General features: G+C 42.9%; 2 protein-coding genes across 5 annotated transcripts; both read left to right on the top strand.

Moving 5' to 3' along the window:
• Positions 1 to 288: 288 nt before the first annotated feature.
• On the top strand, positions 289 to 15,292 carry LOC105385516 (vigilin). Of its 3 annotated transcripts, XM_048623464.1 has the most exons (20): positions 289 to 359; positions 437 to 507; positions 1,636 to 1,879; positions 3,308 to 3,523; positions 3,966 to 4,172; positions 4,504 to 4,719; positions 5,157 to 5,340; positions 6,066 to 6,196; positions 6,585 to 6,768; positions 7,078 to 8,034; positions 8,329 to 8,434; positions 8,972 to 9,035; positions 9,518 to 9,634; positions 10,034 to 10,132; positions 10,421 to 10,570; positions 11,005 to 11,142; positions 11,700 to 11,794; positions 12,206 to 12,419; positions 13,927 to 14,139; positions 14,294 to 15,292. In XM_048623464.1, exons 3-20 carry the CDS (start codon positions 1,682 to 1,684, stop codon positions 14,567 to 14,569), a joined length of 3,765 nt encoding a protein of 1,254 aa, XP_048479421.1. In that variant the 5' UTR covers positions 289 to 359; positions 437 to 507; positions 1,636 to 1,681; the 3' UTR covers positions 14,570 to 15,292. The 3 variants fall into 3 exon arrangements, with proteins under 3 accessions (XP_048479421.1, XP_048479420.1, XP_048479422.1); XM_048623463.1 differs by lacking the exon at positions 9,518 to 9,634 and having other exon boundaries at positions 290 to 359; positions 8,972 to 9,152; XM_048623465.1 differs by lacking the exons at positions 289 to 359; positions 437 to 507; positions 1,636 to 1,879; positions 3,308 to 3,523; positions 9,518 to 9,634 and adding an exon at positions 3,694 to 3,711 and having other exon boundaries at positions 8,972 to 9,152.
• Positions 15,293 to 15,900: 608 nt separating this feature from the next.
• Positions 15,901 to 18,326, top strand: LOC105384914 (phosphatidylinositol N-acetylglucosaminyltransferase subunit P). 2 transcript variants are annotated; one of them, XM_048623687.1, is made up of 3 exons: positions 15,901 to 16,106; positions 17,490 to 17,637; positions 17,718 to 18,326. In XM_048623687.1, the coding sequence occupies exon 3, from the start codon at positions 17,836 to 17,838 to the stop codon at positions 18,307 to 18,309; it is 474 nt and encodes a 157-aa protein (XP_048479644.1). In that variant the 5' UTR covers positions 15,901 to 16,106; positions 17,490 to 17,637; positions 17,718 to 17,835; the 3' UTR covers positions 18,310 to 18,326. The 2 variants fall into 2 exon arrangements, with proteins under 2 accessions (XP_048479644.1, XP_011553513.2); XM_011555211.3 differs by having other exon boundaries at positions 15,902 to 16,106; positions 17,509 to 17,637.
• The last annotated feature ends 2,832 nt before the right edge of the window (positions 18,327 to 21,158 follow it).

Consider the following 21,158-nt stretch of genomic DNA (forward strand, 5'->3'; position numbering starts at 1 on the left):
CAGCTTGACTGTGGAAACTGACGAAACACTGTTTATTTAATACTATACGGCGAACTATACGTAGAAGATAAGTTTGATGCTTGAGGAAATGATGAGGATGTAATGGTTTGATTTTTTGATATGGTATTTGTATAAAATAAGGTCAGCTTTAGTGGATCAACTAGTCAGTGGTCAGAATGATCATCAATGGATATGAATGCAAAGATATTTACCTAAATATCTAGCAATAATATTCAAAAATTGTACAGTAAATAAATCTTAACCTTAGAACAAACATAACTTTTTGCCATGTTTACATTTATATTTTTTTCTATCCTGACAACCCTAAAACTGACACTTCTTTCTTGCAGCAGCACTGGGTATGTGTGAAATGCATTTTATTTATAAAATATTTTTTGTTTTACCCTATTTATTGTTTTCACTTGTATTTGTGCAGGAGAAAGAAACCCCCATCCTGAGGCTCTCACGGGATATATTTCCTGACTGATCGGCCTTACAGTACTCAAGGTATGGTGTTTGATATTTTACCGACTAGTTCCACGTCAAATGTGTTTAAAAGGTGACACGTATTCTTATCACAAGTCTTGATGCCATGCCGATTTAAAATTCCTGTGTCCACAATAATAAACCTCAATTTTCTATCACAACTATCATAAAATCACAAATTAAATGGGAGACTTGAAATAAGATTATTATTATTATGATAGTCTCTTGCCCATGAAGTGATTGATATCCCATTAGCTGCATGCGCTATGTATATTTAAACATTTTCTATTTTTATCAGGCTAAGAAGCAGGATCTTTGTTGTCACAATAATTACTTTATAAAAATATAATATGTTTCATACATTGGATGTGAATTTGTGATAGTGCATGTCTCTGCCTTCTACATCCAAAGAGGTTCATGGGTAGTAGACTCCTACATACTTATTTAGGTAGCAATATAAAAAATATCTTTAAAGGCAGGTCTAATATGATAGTGATATAGGAAAGAACCTTGCAAAATTGTTGTCCTGCAGCATATCATAATATTTATCTGTACACACATGTAAACTATCAAAAAACAAACTGAGTTATAAAACTTATAACCAATTAGACAACACTGTAAATTAAATAATTATCAGTTTTTTCAGGTAACATTTGTAACAATAATTAAATTTTATGGGTTACTCATATTAAACATACATAAGAACATTATATTATTATTGTTATACATGTATGTAAAAAATAATAATAATCTGTAAAAGTAGTGAATAAAAAGACTTTAAATAATAAAAAACTATGATTATGGTCTAAATACATTCACATCATTTTTGGAAAGTATAATTTAGTAGGTATTTATCTTATCTTGAAATAAGCAAGATTAAGATAATTAAAATTAAATGTGCCTTAAATTAGGAAAAGAAAGCACTACCTACTTAACTAATAGCGATTTCATTAAGTAACTCTAATGACCTGTTTAACAAAAACCAACGAATACTCAATTATTACATCTATTGCAGATATGAAGTAACAATTTGTCCTTGATAAAGCCCATTTACTCCACACCTATACAAATTGAACACACAAAACTGTTGAAACTAACAAAAGCCTTACCACCTGAGCAAACAATCTACATTCTTCTATAAACTTTCAGTACTGTAACGACTTGGCGCGGACAAGGACTGCTGGAGGTGAATAAAATGATGCATCAGCAATCCATGATGGTTGGCGACATGTTGCCAGTAGAACTAGGCGGGGAGGAGCCGGTGAGCGTGGGGTACGAGAACTCGCACGCGTACGACGACCTGTTTCCCGCGCTGCCGCTCGCCGCTCCGGCGGTGCAGCGCGCCGCGCCGCCCATGAGCAAGCTGCGCGTCGGCTCCTCGCTGCACACGCAGGTAACATGCCTTTTCTTATATATTTTTTTAATGCCACTAGAAAGGTATATGGAGAAGGTATACATATTGTATTGTATTAATTATATTTTTGGAAAAAGTTAATATTTTACAAACTACACTTTGTTATGAAAGTGAATCTTAAAACAATGACAACAATAAATAATAATAAGACTAAACTTAAACCCTACTCACGATCTTCAAAACTGATAAAGATTTTGCAAGATGATGCTCATATAATGCTGAAAAAAAACTTCATCACCATCACCCGCTAACAAGTTGCTCTAACTAACAGAAGGCATAGGAGGAGAATTATATGCCTCACTCACTTAGGACCTTAATTTCTTCATAAAAAGCTTTGAACGTTTTATATGAAAAACTGTGATTTCCTTATTTTCTTTAATAACTTTTGGGTTCTGTCTTCAGGATCTACTTTTAAGTAGCTAGGTATATTCCAAAAAAAAGGAAACTATGATATAATATGCCGTAAAAAGAAATGAATTATGGATGGCACTTTATGGTGACTGAGCCTATATCCAAACAATATAATCAACATTGGAATAACATGAATCCAATGTATCTATCAACGTCAGCATATCAATACACTTATCAACCGCCACATGGCAGCCGATAACTCCACACAATGTAGCCATTATGTAACTCCCTATCACTGAATAAATTACTTTTTAATTTTTCGATAAATATGAACTCTTAACGCGAGAGTATATACCCTTGTTTCCATGTTTTAATATCGTTATCTGCAATTGGCGTGGGCTGCAACATTGTCACTCATAATATTCTGTTTACAATACAGTTTGACCTTTGTGTTCGCATCAATTGGTATCCAGTAGCACCTATAATATTAGAAGATAAATGAGATCAAACTAGTCAAGATCGCCAGAATGACTCACTATTTGGCACCAATAATGGTGTTTGTAGAACGTGTATAGAACAACCTACGAAAATCATGACGAGGCATAATTTTTGATTGAGTGAATTGGAATAGCGATATAGACCCTGTTTCTATATCTGTAATGAATGATAATTACTTTAATACCAATGGTCCATCTAACCGTCACTTTTCCATTAAGCTCAGCATCACGAAGATTGGTAGATCATAAAACTACTCTTAAAAGTTTTAAATGTTATTTATACCACTGGAGAATATCAAATTGCGCAAGAGTTCATTACATTATAAAAATTCGTGCGCTCTCATGTTGCAATCAGTATCTCCACCGTTACATCCTGCGCATTTTCCCCCATCCTTAGAGAATTTATCCAAGGGGGTCACTCTAAATAAATATCGAACGAGAATTACCTACCCGATTTAGAGAGTGATCCTCCCAGGTCGTCCTGCCATCTCCGTCTCGGCCACGGCCGCCCACCAACATACCATTTAACAACAAACAACCAAACCATCCTCCATCTCAGGTGTTCCACGTGCCGTTCGAAGAGCGCAAGCAGGACAACGCGAACACGTTCGGCGAAGGCGAGTCGCTGCGCACGTGCCAGGCCATCACCAAGGACACCGGCGCGCACATCGAGATATCCACGAGCAAGGACGGAAGTCTGACGTTCCTGCTGACGGGCAAGCATAGTGCGGTGCTGGAGGCGCGCAGGCAGATTTTGACGCACTTCCAGCAACAGGTGGGTTGTTATTTGTGAACATATTTAATATCCTAAAGTCCACGCGACAATTTAAGTTATACAAAAGCAGGAACTACAGTATAAAATCATATGCGGCAATATTAAGTTCTGCGCGTGCAGTACCTTGTCTATCGGACTTTCAATTAGGTACTAGATCCAAGGGGCTGCTCACGCACTTCCAGCAACAGGTGGGTGTTCTTGACGACGATTTGGGTTTCTACGCAAACAGACACATTTGCCAGCTCGAAATTGCTATTTTGAACTGCTATTTCGAATTACTATACAAGGTGTGCAAGAACGCATTAATTTTAACACCATTTTAATATTTTTTTTTTTTGTTATAGCATCTCCAGTACTTTATTCTATTTCTTCTATACTATTCAGATGTCTAAGAACTATTACTGAAAAAAGCAAACAATAGCAATAAATTCTCCCTCACCAGGCCAGCAAGCAGATCTCCATCCCGAAGGAGCACCACCGCTGGATCCTCGGCCGCCAGGGGCAGAAGCTGAAGGAGCTGGAGCGCGTGACCGCCACCAAGATCAACGTGCCCGCCATCGCGGACTCCAGTGATACCCTGACTATTACCGGGACCAAGGAGGGGATCGAGAAGGCCGAGCACGAGATCCGGGTGTGCTCGGAGGAGCAGGTCAGTGCTTGCTTATTATTTCCAATCTCTGCTGGGGAAAAAATCCGTTTTGAAGCGCTGCCTCTCTTTACGATCGTGGGCCAGCTCAGAGACATCCTCCCAGGACATCCCCGCCTGGCCCAGTTGCTTTTTGATTGAGCGCTCTCTGGGCTTGGGACTTTTATAGTGAAGGGTAGGCTGCCGCCACGTGCACATCAACTGTTTCTTTATTTAGACTGTTTGTAAACCCATTATTTACGGTATAAAATTTATGTTATTATATAATATACCACCTATACACTACAGCATAAACTACTTTATTCAATTCTAAACCACTCCTCTCCCCCAACAGTCGCGCAAAGCCCTCGAGCGCATCACGGTGCCGAAGATGTACCACCCGTTCATCCAGGGCCCGTACGGCGAGCGCGCGGCCGCCATCACCGCGGAGACGGGGGCCCGGGTTCACATCCCGCCTGCTTCTACCATGAGCGACGAGATAGTGGTGGCTGGAGAGAAGAACGGAGTGCTGGCCGCTAAGGCGCAGATTGAACAGATTTATGAGGATATGGTGAGTTATTTGGCTAATTTATACGGATAAAAGCTGTCCTGAGTGACAACATAAGGGATCCGGGACGGACCTGGAGCAGTCAGCACCCAACTAATCTGTCTGGCTTATCCTCTCACCGCGCTAGACTAGCTTGGAGCTCTCAGAAGAAGACATTCCCATTCCAGACACAGACCATTCACCCACTGCAGGTCTTCTTTGTGTGTCGACGTCAAACTCTAAGGGCTCTACTTCATGCTCTATCTGGTCATAAGTTCCTTCCGAATAAGTTTCAGGAGGGTTATCCTATACTGACGAAAACGAACGAACGAGGGCTGTCGAGCAATCGGCACGTTTAATACGACGTGATAGATTCGTGGCACGAGCAGCAGCGTCATATAGAGTGACCCTCCAGTATACGCTTGAATATTTACTAACGAATACTTTTTTCCACCCCCCAGGTAAAGAAATGCTCCACAGTGCGTGTGGAAGTGCCCAAGTCGCAGCACAAGTACGTGATCGGCGCGCGCGGCACCACCATCCAGGAGATCCTGAAGGAGACGGGCGTGTCGGTCGAGATGCCGCCGCCCGACTCCGCCACCGGCACCATCACGCTGCACGGACCACACAACAAGATTGGACTGGGTGAGTTGTCCATATTGCTACTCGCGTGAAATGAAAGTAATATTTAATTAATTATGCTACTTTACCGTTTATGGAATGGCCTCCATTTTCTTATTGTTTCTTAAACCGGTTGAATACCGTGAAATCAGATACAACACAAATCTATTGTTTTTAGCCGCGATATCGCGATTACGGGACGCAATAGGTTGATTGGGTCCATGCGCTATACGATATCTGTTGATAATTGGGTGGAACAGATAAATACACTGGTATATTAAAAACGTAGACATAAAAACTGTAAGCCCTGGGTTCCAAGTTGAACTTGATTAATTGTTATTCCGAGTGATAATATGTATAATTGAAATATTTATATTTAAAAACCAGTTTGATTCACATTTGCAACACTTGAAAGTATTTACATTCACTCTGCGGAAGTCGTATTATGCAAAAAAAGAGAAAGTGACAGCTTTCATTGCAAGTTCATCAACTTCTCAGTACAATGTTAATTAACTTATGTGGCACAGGACAGCTAACTCATGTTATCTTTATCCATACATACATACTGCTGCCCTATTCACAGCACAAAAGTTTGCTCGTTTTGGAATCTTTAGCAAACTTTTGTGCAGTCAATAGGGTAGCTGTACTTCTGTACTTCCTGTGGATTGGCTGATACAATATGCTCGCATTAAATCCACCCTTTGTATGTACAAACACAAAACCACACTGACATAAGTGTTACTCCGCAGCCCTGTCCAAGGTGTGCGAGAAGGCGAACTCGGTGAAGACGGCCACCGTGGACGCGCCCACGTGGATACACAAGTACATCATCGGCAAGAACGGATCCAACATCAAGAAGATCACGCAGGACTTCTCTAAGGTAAATACTACACTATTTTTTTTTAAACATACGAGTACTGAAACTTTTACTGCATTGCTATTGGTCTAAACGTAATCCATATTGCGTTGCTATTGAATCTAACAATGACCCAACTCACTCTAAATAAGACGAAATAACTCATACGTATCGCAAACGAGGGCGCGTTTTATATAAATATGTATTTATAAAAGCATCGCGTCGTTCTATAAACATTGTATAAAAATATATCAAAATATCTCGCCGTTTACGCTTCATTTTAGGCCTGCCTATGCCTAATACAACTGGCTTCAATTCACAAATTTTGTATAACCTTATACCATAACAATCCTCCACCAATGCAACTGATTAACTGCTGTCTTGCATACAATATTAATAAATAAACTCCCAGGTACACGTGGACATAACTCACTCGGAAGACAAGATCAAGATCGACGGGCCCCCCGAAGAAGTTGAGCGTGCTCAGATCGAGCTGGACAGCTTCGTGCGCAACCTGCTGGCCACGCTCACGTACGTGGAGCTCGCCGTCGACCCCAAGTTCTTCAAGCACATCATCGGCAAGAGCGGTGCTAACAGTGAGTTGCACTTGCCGTACTGTAGGGCCTCCCTAATCTAGGCAGAGGCAGGCAAAATTCTGTCCTCTATCTCACCCCACATTTTTTACCATGATAACCGAATAAGCAGAGGACCAGCTAAGTGAGGATGAGGACTGTAGTTGTTTTTTAAACACAACAATATAGCGCGGTATGCCATGAAGCCTGTCGTGTGCTGTCGTCACTTCTGATTGCTAGTTGATATTGATTATTAGCTATTTATATTTACACGCAATTATATATTAACGTAAATTCACTTACTTATCGCTAACGTAACCTTTTCTCTTCCAGTCAACAGGCTGAAGGACGACACAGGAGTAGTCATCAACATCAACGAGAGCGACGGCAACAACGTGATCCGCATCGAGGGCAGCCACGAGGGCGTGGCCAACGCGGAGAAGGAGCTCCGCGGCATGGTCATGAAGCTAGAGAACGAGAGGATCAAGGAGGTCTACGTCGACCATAGATATATCAAGGCCTTGATTGGAGTCCGGGGGGAAAAGATCAAGGAAATCAGGGACAAGTTTGACCGTGTTCAAATCACTCTGCCTGACCAGGGACAGAAGCGCAGCCCAGTGAAACTCCGAGGCCCACAGGAAGACATTGACAAGTGTGAGAAGTATCTACATAGAGTGATGAAGGAGATCGAAGACTCTTCCTACGTCGAAGAGATTCCCATCTTCAAGCAGTTCCACAAGTTCATCATCGGCAAGGGAGGCGTGAATCTGAAGAAGATTCGAGATGAAACGCAGACGGTCATTGACCTCCCGGCTGAAGGCGACGACAGTGACGTCATCACCGTGCGAGGCAAGCGCGAGCACGTCAAGGAAGCCGTCAAGAAAATCCAACAGATTCACAACGAAAAGGCTAACGTCGTCACCGAGGAAGTCACTATTCCGCCCAAATACTACAACTCTTTGATTGGAGCTGGCGGTAAACTGATCCACTCGATCATGGAGGAATGTGGTGGTGTTTTAATCAAATTCCCGGCCGCGGACAGCGACAGTGACAAGGTTATAATCAAGGGCCCTGGTGAAGACGTAGAGAGAGCTAAAGTGCAGCTGTTAGCCCATGCGTCGGAGCGCGAGCTGACGTCACACACGGCGCAGGTCCGGGCCAGGCCCGAGCAACACAAGTTCCTCATCGGCAAGAATGGCGCGAATATCAAGAAGATCAGGGAGCAGACCGGCGCGCGCATCGTGTTCCCCACGGACAAGGACGAGGATAAGGAAGCCATCTTTATTATCGGTGAGTTTCTTAACAATTAATTTAACTATGAAGATTTCATGTTTAGCCATACGATCAATAAGCAAATACTTACGTCTCATGAATTGCGAATTACACCTGAACTTTATAGGGAGCGACATGCTATTTAGGCTATCGATACAAGTCAATAATTTTCATTATTACTTTCGTTGGCTATGACAGCCAGGCGCCATATTATTTTTCGGGGTAATACTAGACAAATGATCATAAGCATAATGACGACATAAATTATATTTGAACCTTATCCCTACCTCTAAACTCCACATTCCCCCGTAGGTCGCGAGGAGCAAGTAGAAGCGGCGCGCGCAGCGCTGGCGGCGGCCGTGGCGGAGATCAGTGCTGTCTCGGAAGGAGAGATGACCGTGCCCGCGAGGCACCACAGGTATGTGCTACCGGTTTATCATAGCCTGTTAGATCATTAACACCCCTGTTACATTGTTAAGCGTCATCTAAAATAAAATTTCTATATTGAATTCTTGGCAGGTGTCAAAAGTCAACAACTAATCACTTGTTATAATGTAACAGAGTATGGTGAAACTTAGAATGCGGTGGTAAATACTAAACTAGGATTTGTGACCGTAGTGAAGAAGTTGGATTTTTGCATCCCGCAAGAAGCTCTGTATATAACACTGCACCTGCACGTCCTCAACCTTTGCAGCCCCTACCAGCTCTCTGTCTAATATCGGACGCTACATTTCCCGTTCTTAGCCGCCTGCTCTCTGTATCTAGTTGAAGGAATTCAACGGTTATTGCTTCTTTATCTTACAATTTTTGAAAAGAAACGCATAGACAAATATAGATCTTCTTTCAAATCCTCTACTGTTCCATACGAAAAAATCTAGATACGTGACACCAAAAGAATACCCAGCACATCCATACACACATTCACACCTCACCTAATACCCCTCTTTCCCCTCAGACACTTCGTGGCCCGCCGCGGCGAGGTGCTCCGGCGCGTGGCGGACGAGTGCGGCGGCGTGCAGGTGTCGTTCCCGCGCCAGGGCGTGGACAGCGAGCGCGTCGTGCTCAAGGGCCCCACCGAGTGCATCGAGGCCGCTAAACGAAGGATCAACGAGATTATTGAGGATCTTGAGGCTAAGGTGAGGATTGGATACTTAACCGGCCGCTTTGTTATGTAATACGAGCGATTTTTACCCTGTAGCTCGTCAAATTGCGCTCTAACCTTACACCTAGACGACCTAGAGCCTTAAGTCCGCGGGTCGCATACGTGAAATGTAGTGGTTCGAAAAGAAAGCGGACAGCCCGAAGGAAGCCTAGCGCTCTTTCCCGTAGCGGACAATTTCTGGCTGCTGAAGATTACAGCACTTCGGGTAAATTAGTACAACGGACGGCCGGAGGAAGCCTAGCGCTCTTTCCCGTAGTAGACAATCACTGGCTGCTGAAGCCTACAGCACTAAGGCTATATAAAGCAGCAGTGGGTGGCTGCGAGTGCGGCGGCGTGCAGGTGTCGTTCCCGCGCCAGGGCGTGGACAGCGAGCGCGTCGTGCTCAAGGGCCCCACCGAGTGCATCGAGGCCGCCAAACGACGGATCAATGAGATTATCGAGGATGTTGAGGCTAAGGTGAGAGCTGGATACTATCACTAGAGCGGTAACCTAGTAATACAAGCGATTTTTACTCTATAGCCCATCAAATTGCGCTCAAACCTAGAGCCTTACGTCCGCGAGTCGCATGCATAAAGTGGTTTAAAAAGAAAGCGGACGGCCCGACGGAAGCCTAGCGCTCTTTCCCGTAGTGGACATTTTCTGGCTGCTGAAGATTACAGCACTTCGGGTATATAAAGCAGAGGTTGGTAGCTGTGAGTGCGGCGGCGAGCAGCATGAAATTTTTATTTCCTTTCCAGGCTTTCTAGAAAAAAACAAACCGCCCCACAGTATTTATAGTCTCAGTACGAACCATTTTCTCACCACCCTCTCCATGCAGTGCGAATGGCTTATTTAACCACCCCTCTCCCTCCGCAGGTGACAATCGAGTGCATAATCCCGCAGCGGCACCACCGCACGGTGATGGGCGCGCGCGGCTCCAAGGTCAAGGACATCACGGCCGAGCACGACGTGCAGGTGAGTGAATTATAATAGTGGTTATAGAGTGGTAGAGTAAAATTATGACTATCGACAAGTCATTGTAAAATTCTACGTCGAATCCTAACTAATATTATAAATGCGAAAGTTTGTGAGTGTGTATGTTTCTTCTTGACGTCAAACGGCTGAACCGATTTTAACGAAATTAGGTATGGAAGTAGCTGACATTCTTGACTAACACATAGGTTACTTTTCATCGCGGAATTCCCACGGGATTTTTTTAAGGCGAGGCTAGGGAACAACTAGTGAACCATATTTAAATTGCAGGTGAAGTTCCCCGAGCGCGACACGGCGGACGCGGCGGACGTGCCGCTGCGCAACGGCGACGAGCCGGCGGAGAGCGGCCCCAATGACGTCATCAGGATCACCGGCCGGCCCGAGAACTGCGAGGCCGCTAAGAAGGCGCTGCTTGAACAGGTGAGGGGTTAAGATGATGGGATTGTGTTCGGGTCTTATCTTATAAGTGTAGGGATTTGAAACGCCATCGCCAGTCGCTCCGCTTTCAAATCGGCAGTGTGATAAAGCCCTTAGGGTGATAGTTATTTGTAGAAGTTTCTTGAAGACGATCACTGGCATTGGTATAATATGGGTTTCAGATGAAATACAGATAAAATTGCAATTAAAATGCAAAGTGTAATTAAATGCTTTTCTGAGGCAGAAAGGCGCACCATATTTTTAACCCTCGTCAGCAAAATGAGAGTGTTATGCATTTTATTTCTGTGTCTTCCTGTGGCTAGATTCATAACCAATGCGAAATAGGTGTTCAAGGCTTTCATCAAAACTCTTCATTTTGTTAACTTACCTAACTTCCTTATAGACAGCCTTCCTAACCTCAACCCTTCAACCCACAGGTGCCGATCACCATCGAGGTGGAAGTCCCCTTCCCGCTGCACCGCCTGCTCGCGGGACAGAAGCGCCGCGAGCTCATGCAGACCTACGACGTGCACATACAGCTGCCGCCCGTGGAAGAGGAGTCGGATATTGTCAAGGTAAGGTGGCGCTTATTGTGTAGGATGAATGGGCGCTATTGCAATGTACCGAGACATACGACGTACATATATAGCTGGCGCCCGTGGAAGAGGAGTCGGATATCGTCAAGGTAAAGTGACGATGATATAAGAAATTAAAGGGTGTTGCAATGAAAATAAGTGACACGAGCCAGCGACGAGTCCTAGCACTTAAACTTACGCTTAGCATATATGAGATAAATGAGTGTCTTTTGCAATGAAAATAGGTGACACGAGCCAGCGACGAGTCCTATAGCCTAATACGCACGGGGCGCCAGATGCGAACATCAAGACGTGACAAAAGTTTACCGTCGCAATAGCTCTCGGTGAGTGACCGGGACGCAAAACTTTTGACATGTCTGGGCGTGCACGTTTCGAGCCCCGTGCTAGGTCTTCTAGACCGTCCACCGGCAGTTGTCAAAAAAATGCCGCCATAAATTTTACCAGTTTGCCGTTTACTTAATATCTCAATGAAAAATAATCGAAAAAAAATCAAAGAAAAGTTGGCATGAAATAATGTACTTTTTCGTCATGAACAGGTGACGGGCACGCCCACCAACGTGGAGCGCGCGCGCGAGGTGCTCGTGGACAAAATCGACGAGATGGAGAAGGAGAAGGAGGACAGACTACTCCGGTGAGAGATTATGTTATATATTCACTATCTTGGTTGGAATGGAAATAAATCGGGCCTTAGTAGCAAAATAATGAAAATTTTGTATTTTGAAAGTTATGTCACTCTTCCGCCCGTGAATATTAGCGTGCGAGAGAGCTTCCTAACATCAAGGGGTAGGTTATGAAGGATCCGTGTGCCTTTCAATAGTAACAAAGCATTGCCACGGGAAAGTCGCTAGATCGATATTTTAAAGTCACACCAATATGTCACCTAAACCAGCGCGGGTTATATTCCACTTACGTTAAGTGCAACGTGGCATGCAAAAATTACTCCCTCTCGCTAGCAAATATTCTTTTGGAGGGAGCGTGACATCGCGCGTATTGCGAATTCTGTGTAGGTACCCCTTTCCTCACACCCCTCTCCCACCACCAGATCGTACGAGCTGAAGTTCAAGGTGGACCCGGAGTACCACCCGCTGGTGATCGGCAAGGGCGGCGCCGTCATCATGAAGATCCGCACGGACTTCGGCGTGCAGATCAACCTGCCCAAGCGCGGCGAGGCGGAAGATGATACTATCACCATACAGGGGTACGAAGAGAAGGCGCATCAAGCCAAGGATGCCATTATGGCTATTGTGCAGCAACACGTGAGTGTTTTTTTTTATATACTTTGTATTTTTATAATGGCTCTTATCTGTTTGTTTGTATTCGCGTGCTACACGGGGCTATTTTTTTTGTAAAGCTAGACAAAGCTGTAGAGACTTCATAGGTTCAAGTAACGAAAAAGACAGTTTGTAAGGAGGACTCTGATACTATGAAAGTTATTATAAACTATACATGGTTCTGTAGTTCGTATGTTGGAAGAATCAGCTGACAAACGACTTTCAAATCATAAAAAAAAAATATCCCGACGAATTGAGAACCTCCTCTTTTTTTTGAAGTCGGTTAAAAAGGTTCCAGAATCGGTTAAATTATTTCGTGTCAGCACGTGATGTGTTGCTTATAAAAACAAAGTACAGACGTCCCTCACGATTTAAATTCCTTTAACTATTTTATGACGTTCCGGCATTGTAGCCGGAATAATGACTGCTAATGGGTCGCAAGTCACTCCGCGCACTCTGTCGCGCGATTGTGATGCAAAACGACAGCATATCGAGTGTGTGCTCAATGCTAATTTATGTATCTGTAAATGTATTTTAGAATAGGTTCACGCTAACTGGTGACGATGACGGCCATCTGGAAACAGTTGACTGAAATGAACTCGAACTTAGAACTCGAACAACAATTAAAACACACATAAAATTTATACATCTACAGGAATGTGGCCTTAGAGTTCAGATTAGCTCCATGCTAATATTGAAGAGTCTTTACAAACTAAGCGGTATTTTCTTCAGAACTTGGGTCTAAGGGTTTTTATGACAATTTCGTGATAAAACCTAGACTATCTGAAACTCTTCGCTTTCTAACTGTCCCCAACTCCCCACATTACATAAATATTACACATATATTACATACTAGCTTTTCCCGCGAGCTTCGCTTCGCCTTAAAAAGTTTTCCCGTGGAAATTCCGGGATAAAAAGTAGCCTATGTTCTTTCCCAGAGTCTAGACCATCTGTATACCAAATTTCATTCTAATCCGTCCAGTAGTTTTGGCGTGAAAGCGTAACAGACAGACAGATAGACAGACAGACCCAGTTACTTTCGCATTTATAATATTAGTTAGGAAGTTAGGATTAGGATAGGATAATAATCACTCTGTTACACGAGAAATAATAAAAGCGTTGGGCCGTTTTCAGTAATGTTTTACTGTGCCTGTATTTACACAGCTGATAACTCCATACGTAGACTCTTATTTTTGTGCCGCGTGTTGCAATCGCTACGGCTGCCGTCGTCACAGTTTAATGACTTGTTTCAAGGACATTCTGAATAAGAATATGTTTTCTGTAACGAGTGTTACACCTATTTTAAATGTCAACAAGAAGATCCTCACATGTCTTCCTCCAATATATCACCTATCATGACAGCATACCACAACCTTCGCTGCCCTTTGACATGCACACCTACATTCCTCTTAACACAGCTATGACTTGTAGCATTAGTCCTCACTAGCATACAATACAATCACCCCCTCTCAACCCCGCCCCTCTACTCCAGGACAACCAGTACCGCGAGGAAGTAGACATCGACCCGCGCGTGCACCGGCGCCTCATCGGCCAGCGCGGCAAGAACATCCGCAAGATCATGGACGACTACAAGGTGGACATCCGCTTCCCGCGCCAAGGGGATGACAGCATCGTTGTCATCAGTGGGGATGAAGATAATGTGCTGGACGCGAAGGACCATCTGCTGAACTTGGCGGAGGAATACGTGAGTTTTTTGGTTTTTGTTAAATAATAAAATTATATGGTTTTGTGAATATGAAGATGTAAATTAACCAAAGTTTTTTAATTACTCAGGTAAACGAAATGCTTAGGCACTGATACCTAGCCAATAAATCTTACCAACCCATTGTACATTACAGATGCAAGACGTGTCGGACCGCTACCAGCGACCGGCCGGCCCGTCGCTAGGAGACTTCGGAGCGGCGCTGGCGAGCGGGGAGCCGGCCGCGCCGCCCGCCGCCGCCGCGGGGGGGCCGCCCGCCGCCGGGTTCGTGGTGAAGGGCGGGCCATGGGAGCAGCGCGCGCCCGACACCGCGTCCACGCAGGACTTCCCCAGCATGCCGGGGCACGCGCCCGCCGCCGCGCCCGCGCCTGCGCCCGCCGCGCCCTCCGCCGCCTGGGGCCCGCGCCGCTAGCCGCCCGTCTTCCAACCACCCTCCCCAGCTCCCAGAGTCATACTCGACCACTCCTAGTTTTCCATTCCCTAACTAGCGACCTCTCTCGCTATTCCGTTTCCTAGATGTAACGTTTATTGTTTTAAGCTTATCTACTATCATGGTAGGGTCGCGTTGTATTGCGACTCGCGGTTTTTTGGCCTATGTGTGAGCGACTGAATATAAAATTATCAATGATATATATAATTATAATGTAATAATGAACTATATTATGCAAAGAAGCGTTAGGGATATTTTTTTACATTTCCAACTGTAACTAGTGTGATTAGATTACAGATTGCTCTATGAATTATTTATTTGAGAATCATGAACGTTCAGTTGTAATTTATTTTAATTAATTATTAAAGAGAATGCCATTGGGGAAATCGTTAAGTTACATAACTATTATTATTACTACAATTATATTGTTGCTTTGAAGTAATACTTCGTACTAACAAGTTTTTAGATCATCCATATTTTGTGTACTTATGACTTAAATTATTTTACTTCGATTATACATAGAGTATCTATTTTTAATAATAATTTGTTTCCAATACCTTTTTATAATATTATGTTTTATAAAATGTTGCCTATAATAATAGATGAATCAGTAAATAATAATAAGACAAGAATGAATATTTTTACAAAGTAATTTGTACATAGTTAATTGTGTTTGAACTATTAATAAAATCTTTTACATGATAATCGATGTTTCAATGTATCCTGTGAATTCATATAAGTACCGACTGTATGAACTATGTTTGTATCAACTATTACAAGCTGGTCAAAAATAATCGCACGACTGCACCGCTACCAAAAATCGTGGTGGGCGACTAACCTTAGGGCCTCTACACACCAAAGCCGCTGACCCGGCGGCATCGCCCGGCGGCCTAGTGCCGGCGGGTTAACATAGTACAAAATGAGGCATGATTGTTCAAAATGAGGCCGGCGGGTTGAGCCGCCGGGTCAGCGGCTTTGGTGTGTAGAGGCCTTTAGGAACGAGTTGGCGAGATGCTCACAACTATAGAACTAGTGGAGCGAGGCTTCGCCGGCAGATTTAATATAAAAAGTTCTTGGGAACTACAATACAACTTTTCAGCGCTGCACTTGCGATCTAGATCTGCGCCATACTTTGCGTTCATATATTGTTCGATCGGATTAAAACAAGGAACATAATAAGCCCACACTAGACCTTCCCCATGCATTGGAGGCGGGTATACAAAACGGATTCTCAGAAGAATGATAAAAATCGATAAGTAAATTGACAGGACAGCAGACTAACGTCAGTCTGCTGTCCTGACACCTGTCAATGGCACAACACTCACAGAATATGTGATATAACCTCAAAAAACCTAATAACTTTATTTATATTTTGTTATTTATTAAATTAGAATTCCTTAATTCATTTAAAGGTTTTGTTGAGTGGGAAACTGTAAATAAATATATTTAGTGTATGGGTCGACATCCCACAAACAAACACATACATAATGGAAAATGGAGATCTAAAAAGTAACAAACTGTAAGTTTAATAAACTTTACTTACTTATACTTACTTATTCCCAATCTCCGCTGGGGAGCAAAGGGCCGAAGTGAAGCGCCGCCATTCTTTACGATCTTGGGCCAGCTCAGAGACATCCGCCCAAGACATCCCCGCCTGGCCCATTTCCTTTTTCACAGAGCGCTGCCATGTCTCTCGCGGTCTGCCGAGTCTTCGTTTACCGCCCTCGGGGTGCCATGTCAGCGCTTCCTTTGGGACGTCTTCAGTACGCCTTAGAACGTGTCCTATCCATCTCCATTTGCGTTCTTTTACGGTTTCTGCTACAGGTTTTTGATGTGTTCTGCGCCAAAGTTCCTCGTTGGAGACAAAGTCAAACCAACGGATCCCTAGGATACTGCGTAAGCATCTGTTTACGAAAACCTGTAGCTTGTTCGTGGTTTGAACCGTTTTCTTCCAAGTTTCGCAACCGTAGAGGAGAACGGTCTTTACGCACACGTTGAACAGGCGGATCTTGGTTTGGAGACGGAATGCGGAAGACCTCCACACTGGGCTTAACATGGCAAAAGCTCCACGGGCTTTGTTGATGCGGTTGCCGATATCCTCGTCAGTTCCACCATTTGGTGTGATTTTGCTTCCCAGGTAGGTGAAGGTGTCAACATCTTCAATGGATTGGCCGTTGATTTTAAATGGAGTACGGTCCGCAGTCATTACTCGCATTGACTTTGTCTTTTCTCTGTTGACATGCATGCCCACTCGGTTACCCAAATGGACGAGGTCATTGAGTTTCCTTTGCATATCAGCGCTATTTTCGGAGAAAAGACAAAGATTGTCCGCAAAAGCGAGATACTCCAGAGATGTTCCATCGGACCAATCCAAACCTCCTTTGCCATTCTGCTCCATCATATCCAAAATTACTTCGGTAATCATGATGAAGAGTAGTGGGGATAACATGCAGCCCTGCTTGACGCCAATATTGGGGCTTATTGGTTCGCTCAGCTTCCCTTCGTGGATTACTTGGCAAGAAGCCATTGTAGGCTTCTTTAATAAGGTTTCGCATTTTATTCGGAACGTGAAAATATTTCAGCGTATCCCATATCGCTGACTGGTGTACCCTATCAAAGGCCTTCTCAAAATCCACAAATGTCAGGAAAAGGGCCTTTTGCCACTCGGTTGATGCTTCCAGAATTATGCGGAGTGTGCTGATTTGGTCCGCGCAATTTCTTCCCCTGCGAAATCCTGCCTGTTCACTCCTAAGATGTTCATCTACCCGGTTTTGGATTCTGTAGAGGATGATGGCATTCAGTATCTTGGAAACTTTACTTTTCTATAATAGAAAGTGGTATGGTTTTATAAAATCTGCAAATTTAAATTGTTCACATGGTCTTCTTACTAAATAAATTACAGATGATGTTATAAATTTCAGATTACTCACTATTCCTTTTCCCTCCGATGAAACAGCATCACTGGCTAGAGATGTGCTCAGTGTTGACAAGGAGCTGAAAGGAAACCTACTGAAGAAAACTATTTCAGTTGACGGAAGCAATCTTATTGTGTAAGTTGGCTACAGACATGAAAAAATTATAAGTTCTTCGGCAATGCATAAGAAATAATAATGTATTTCGTTTGTTACAGTGAGTTCTACAGTGCTGATTTAAAGTTATTAAGAGTGGCTTCAAACGCATTCCTGAAAAATATTGTTTTAGTGGTAAAGACAATAAAACTATTACAATAGACACCTAACTAATAACAGATGCCAGAACATACCCCTGCCCCAACACCGGCGAGGTCTCTGTATGGATTCTTCTTATATTTGTTCAGTAAAACCATGCTCTTCCTGTACTGTGCGTGGGTTTTCATTCCCGATGAATATTTACATTACATAAATATTTACTACTATCCTCAGAAGTACTGGGCTACTGCTGTCCCCATACAGTGCTTGGTGGCACTCACCCTTTTTGCATTTATTATTTATCCAAGTTCTAATCTTATGTTAACAGTCAATATGGATTTAATTAACACCATAAGAGACTCACATTCAAGATATTCAGTCCCTACACCCAAATACACTTCTCATGTTTCTGATAAATGTATTTGTAAAGATTCAAACAAATGTTTTATGAATGAATACAAGGCATTGCCAAAAAATTTAGCACAGAATTCTGTGCAACCACTACAGGATTTAGATATAAGGTTAGTCTGTAAGAAATTGTATCTTAATAAATGATTACTGTAAAAACTAGACACTTATGATCTTTTAGCAAAATATTTGAAAATTTAGCTATTGTGGTAGGTAGAGACTAAACACTGTTCAGATAGCTCAAAATATGCTGGTTATCTACAAACCACTGGTTGACAGTGATTTAAACTGGCGCCATTAACTCCTATAAGAAATGAGTTATGATGCGACTCTCACACATAATTAACAACACCCTTCAGTTTCAATTAACGTTAATTAGGCGTACAAAAGTATAATGTAATGACAGGGGCAGGTGAATGTTAAACCACAATACAATAATTTGGAAGCCCTACAATGGTAATGCTATTAGGTTATTTTGATGGCTAGAGGTAGGCCGCCGCGCCGGCTTAGACATCCCGCCGAAAAGATCAAACGGAAAATACCTTCTAACTAGCTAGTTATATAGTGGGTAGGCAAGGCACATATTATTATGTACTTGTCCAATAGGAAAATTTATGAAGCTTGGAAACAACGATCGAGAGCGTGCATGCTCGTCATGGCACGGATAATAGGTACTTACAACGAGATCTAGAGATTAGGGCAAACCCCAACGGCAGCGCCTTAAACTTCGAAACTTCGTTTTCGTTAGCTAAAGTGACCCCCCGATTGCTGGTAAATATAAAAAGTCATAATGTGAACCGCTTGAGGGGAAAGCCCTGAATCACCGTATATCCAACCACCGTATTGGCACCAGGCATGAGCATAATACTTAATATCATACAATACAACACAATATTTCTTACAAGTTTCTAGAGTAAATATTTGCCCGGGATGATTGGACACTGATCCGGCAGCTTTAGTACAAAGATGAATGTTGCGATCTACCTTAGAATTTCAAATTCATAAATGTCGAATTTGGACTAGAACCCAAGACTCCATGCATCGTTTCCTTCTTTTGGCCTTATTTAACAATTTATAAATTGTTAATCGTATATTTAATCAATAAATAATTAGGTAAGTATGCAGGTAGGTAAATAAAAATAATCAGATTCTTCCCATGTAGATTTGTACTGGTTAGGTAAATTTAGCGCTTTCCGCGTAATGAACGAAGATGCGGCGCGATTGTCTGCGCTCGCTACTCAAAGGGCTATTAATACTCCGAGCTTTCGGATGACAACAGCAAATTCGCCATCAATTAAATTAATGGTCTCTCGCACCACGAATTGTAACAAAACATTTTCGTTTATCGTCTTGGCTTCGAATTCTGGTTAGCTCCTACTGTTTATTAAATATTATTTTAATAAGTTACAGTAGGTATAACAAGGTAAGTAGGTACTTACTTACCGCTCGGCCATGTCTGCCGAAGAGCCGATACTTAACCATTTTGTTGGAGCAGAGGAGTTCTCGAGTGGACAATGGAAGCCAGCAGGAACATACGAAACGTGGGACGCCCTGTAGCCCGCTCGCTGGACAGTCGAACCTCAGACAACGTAAAGGTTGATGTAGTTTTGTGGCGCAGTGTGAGTGAGTTTGCCCCGGAGACACCTAGGTCCAGCGATGATGTTGACCTAGGCATACTTAGTACTTACTAGACACAGTAGGTAGTGTAGGTACCTATTCGGCCAAACAATTGTTCATGTCATGACATAGCATCTCTACAAGAAGACGTTTTACTTAAAATTATAATTACTTTTATGAATATGAAGGTAGGTAAGTACATGACTAACTATATTATTAAAATTTAGTTAAGGCACAGAAAAATTACTAGTAAGTACTTACACGATTATAGTTCAACATAGTTAGGTACGTGAATACTTTATGGGTAAACAGGTAAGTACTTAGGTAGACGTGGGCTAGACCTAACTAGTTATTAGAAATATTGCTCTTATAAATACTTAGCTTTTGCTATTGAGGGATTTACATCGAGGCGAAAAATGTGCACTGCCGAAGGGCTGAAGAGACAATGAATCCAATGTTTGCTAACTCTTAAAGTGTATTGTATAGACATGAAAGCGAAAAAACATTCCCAAATAGACAATGCCAGAAAAACCTGCGACCCTTTCAAAAGCATTGCTAGGGACAATAGGATACGGTAGGCACTACCTATACATATTTTATACTGAAAGATAGTAGGAGGTTACGTATCTAAAGCTGTGTCTACATGTGTAACAGATCTCCGTACCTCGACATGTAGGTATCATTGCTCGTCACTACATCTGACACGAGGTAAAATTACAAATCCCCATAGGCAAGCGTAGTGTGGGACGCCCTCCGGACTGACGACCCAGGTAATAGTAATATATTTATTGCAACTATGTAAGTTTTACATTGGTCTTAACATTGTGTACACAGGTGCCAGGTAGTGGATGAGGACAGAGTGTTGTGGCGCTTCTTGGGAGAGGCCTATGTCCAATGTCCAGCAATGGACTACGGGCTGATGATGATGATTGGGTCATCATCATCAACCCGTAGCTTAACCTAGTCTTCTGTTTGGCCCAAATCAAATCGTGGTTATACTTACTTACCTACCTACTGCACTTACAAGCTCAAGAGCATCCATGCACGAAACGCTGCAACATCGTTGGCAGCAGTGTGTCACACGGAGACTGCACGCGGAGCGTTCGTAGTTCGCTTGTGGTTACAGTTTGATACTTATTATTATGGACTCCAGACCGAGTTGCACGGCATCTTTATCGATATAGATATACTTGTTTAACGCACTTTCAATCAGTTACATAGTTTGCGTTAGCGTTTATCGCGATACAGAGAAGTTTATCTACGTCGATAACGGTGCCGTGCAGTGCAGCTGGGCTAGATCCATACAAATCTGAGTTCACCTCACCATATCGGTGAGATATAGTACCTACAGAGGCCCTAGGGCTGATGATAAATAATAA

The sequence above is a fragment of the Plutella xylostella genome, chromosome 10 (assembly GCF_932276165.1).
Source record: "Plutella xylostella chromosome 10, ilPluXylo3.1, whole genome shotgun sequence".
NCBI classification, from domain to species: Eukaryota; Metazoa; Arthropoda; class Insecta; order Lepidoptera; family Plutellidae; genus Plutella; species Plutella xylostella.

Coding starts and splice junctions, on each gene's coding strand:
- LOC105385516 (XM_048623464.1), top strand. CDS start 1,682: ATGATGCATCAGCAATCCATGATGGTTGGCGACATGTTGCCAGTAGAA. Junction 6,197..6,584: donor TCACGCAGGACTTCTCTAAG/GTAAATACTACA, acceptor ATAAACTCCCAG/GTACACGTGGACATAACTCA. Junction 10,571..11,004: donor AGAAGGCGCTGCTTGAACAG/GTGAGGGGTTAA, acceptor TTCAACCCACAG/GTGCCGATCACCATCGAGGT.
- LOC105384914 (XM_048623687.1), top strand. CDS start 17,836: ATGCCAGAACATACCCCTGCCCCAACACCGGCGAGGTCTCTGTATGGA.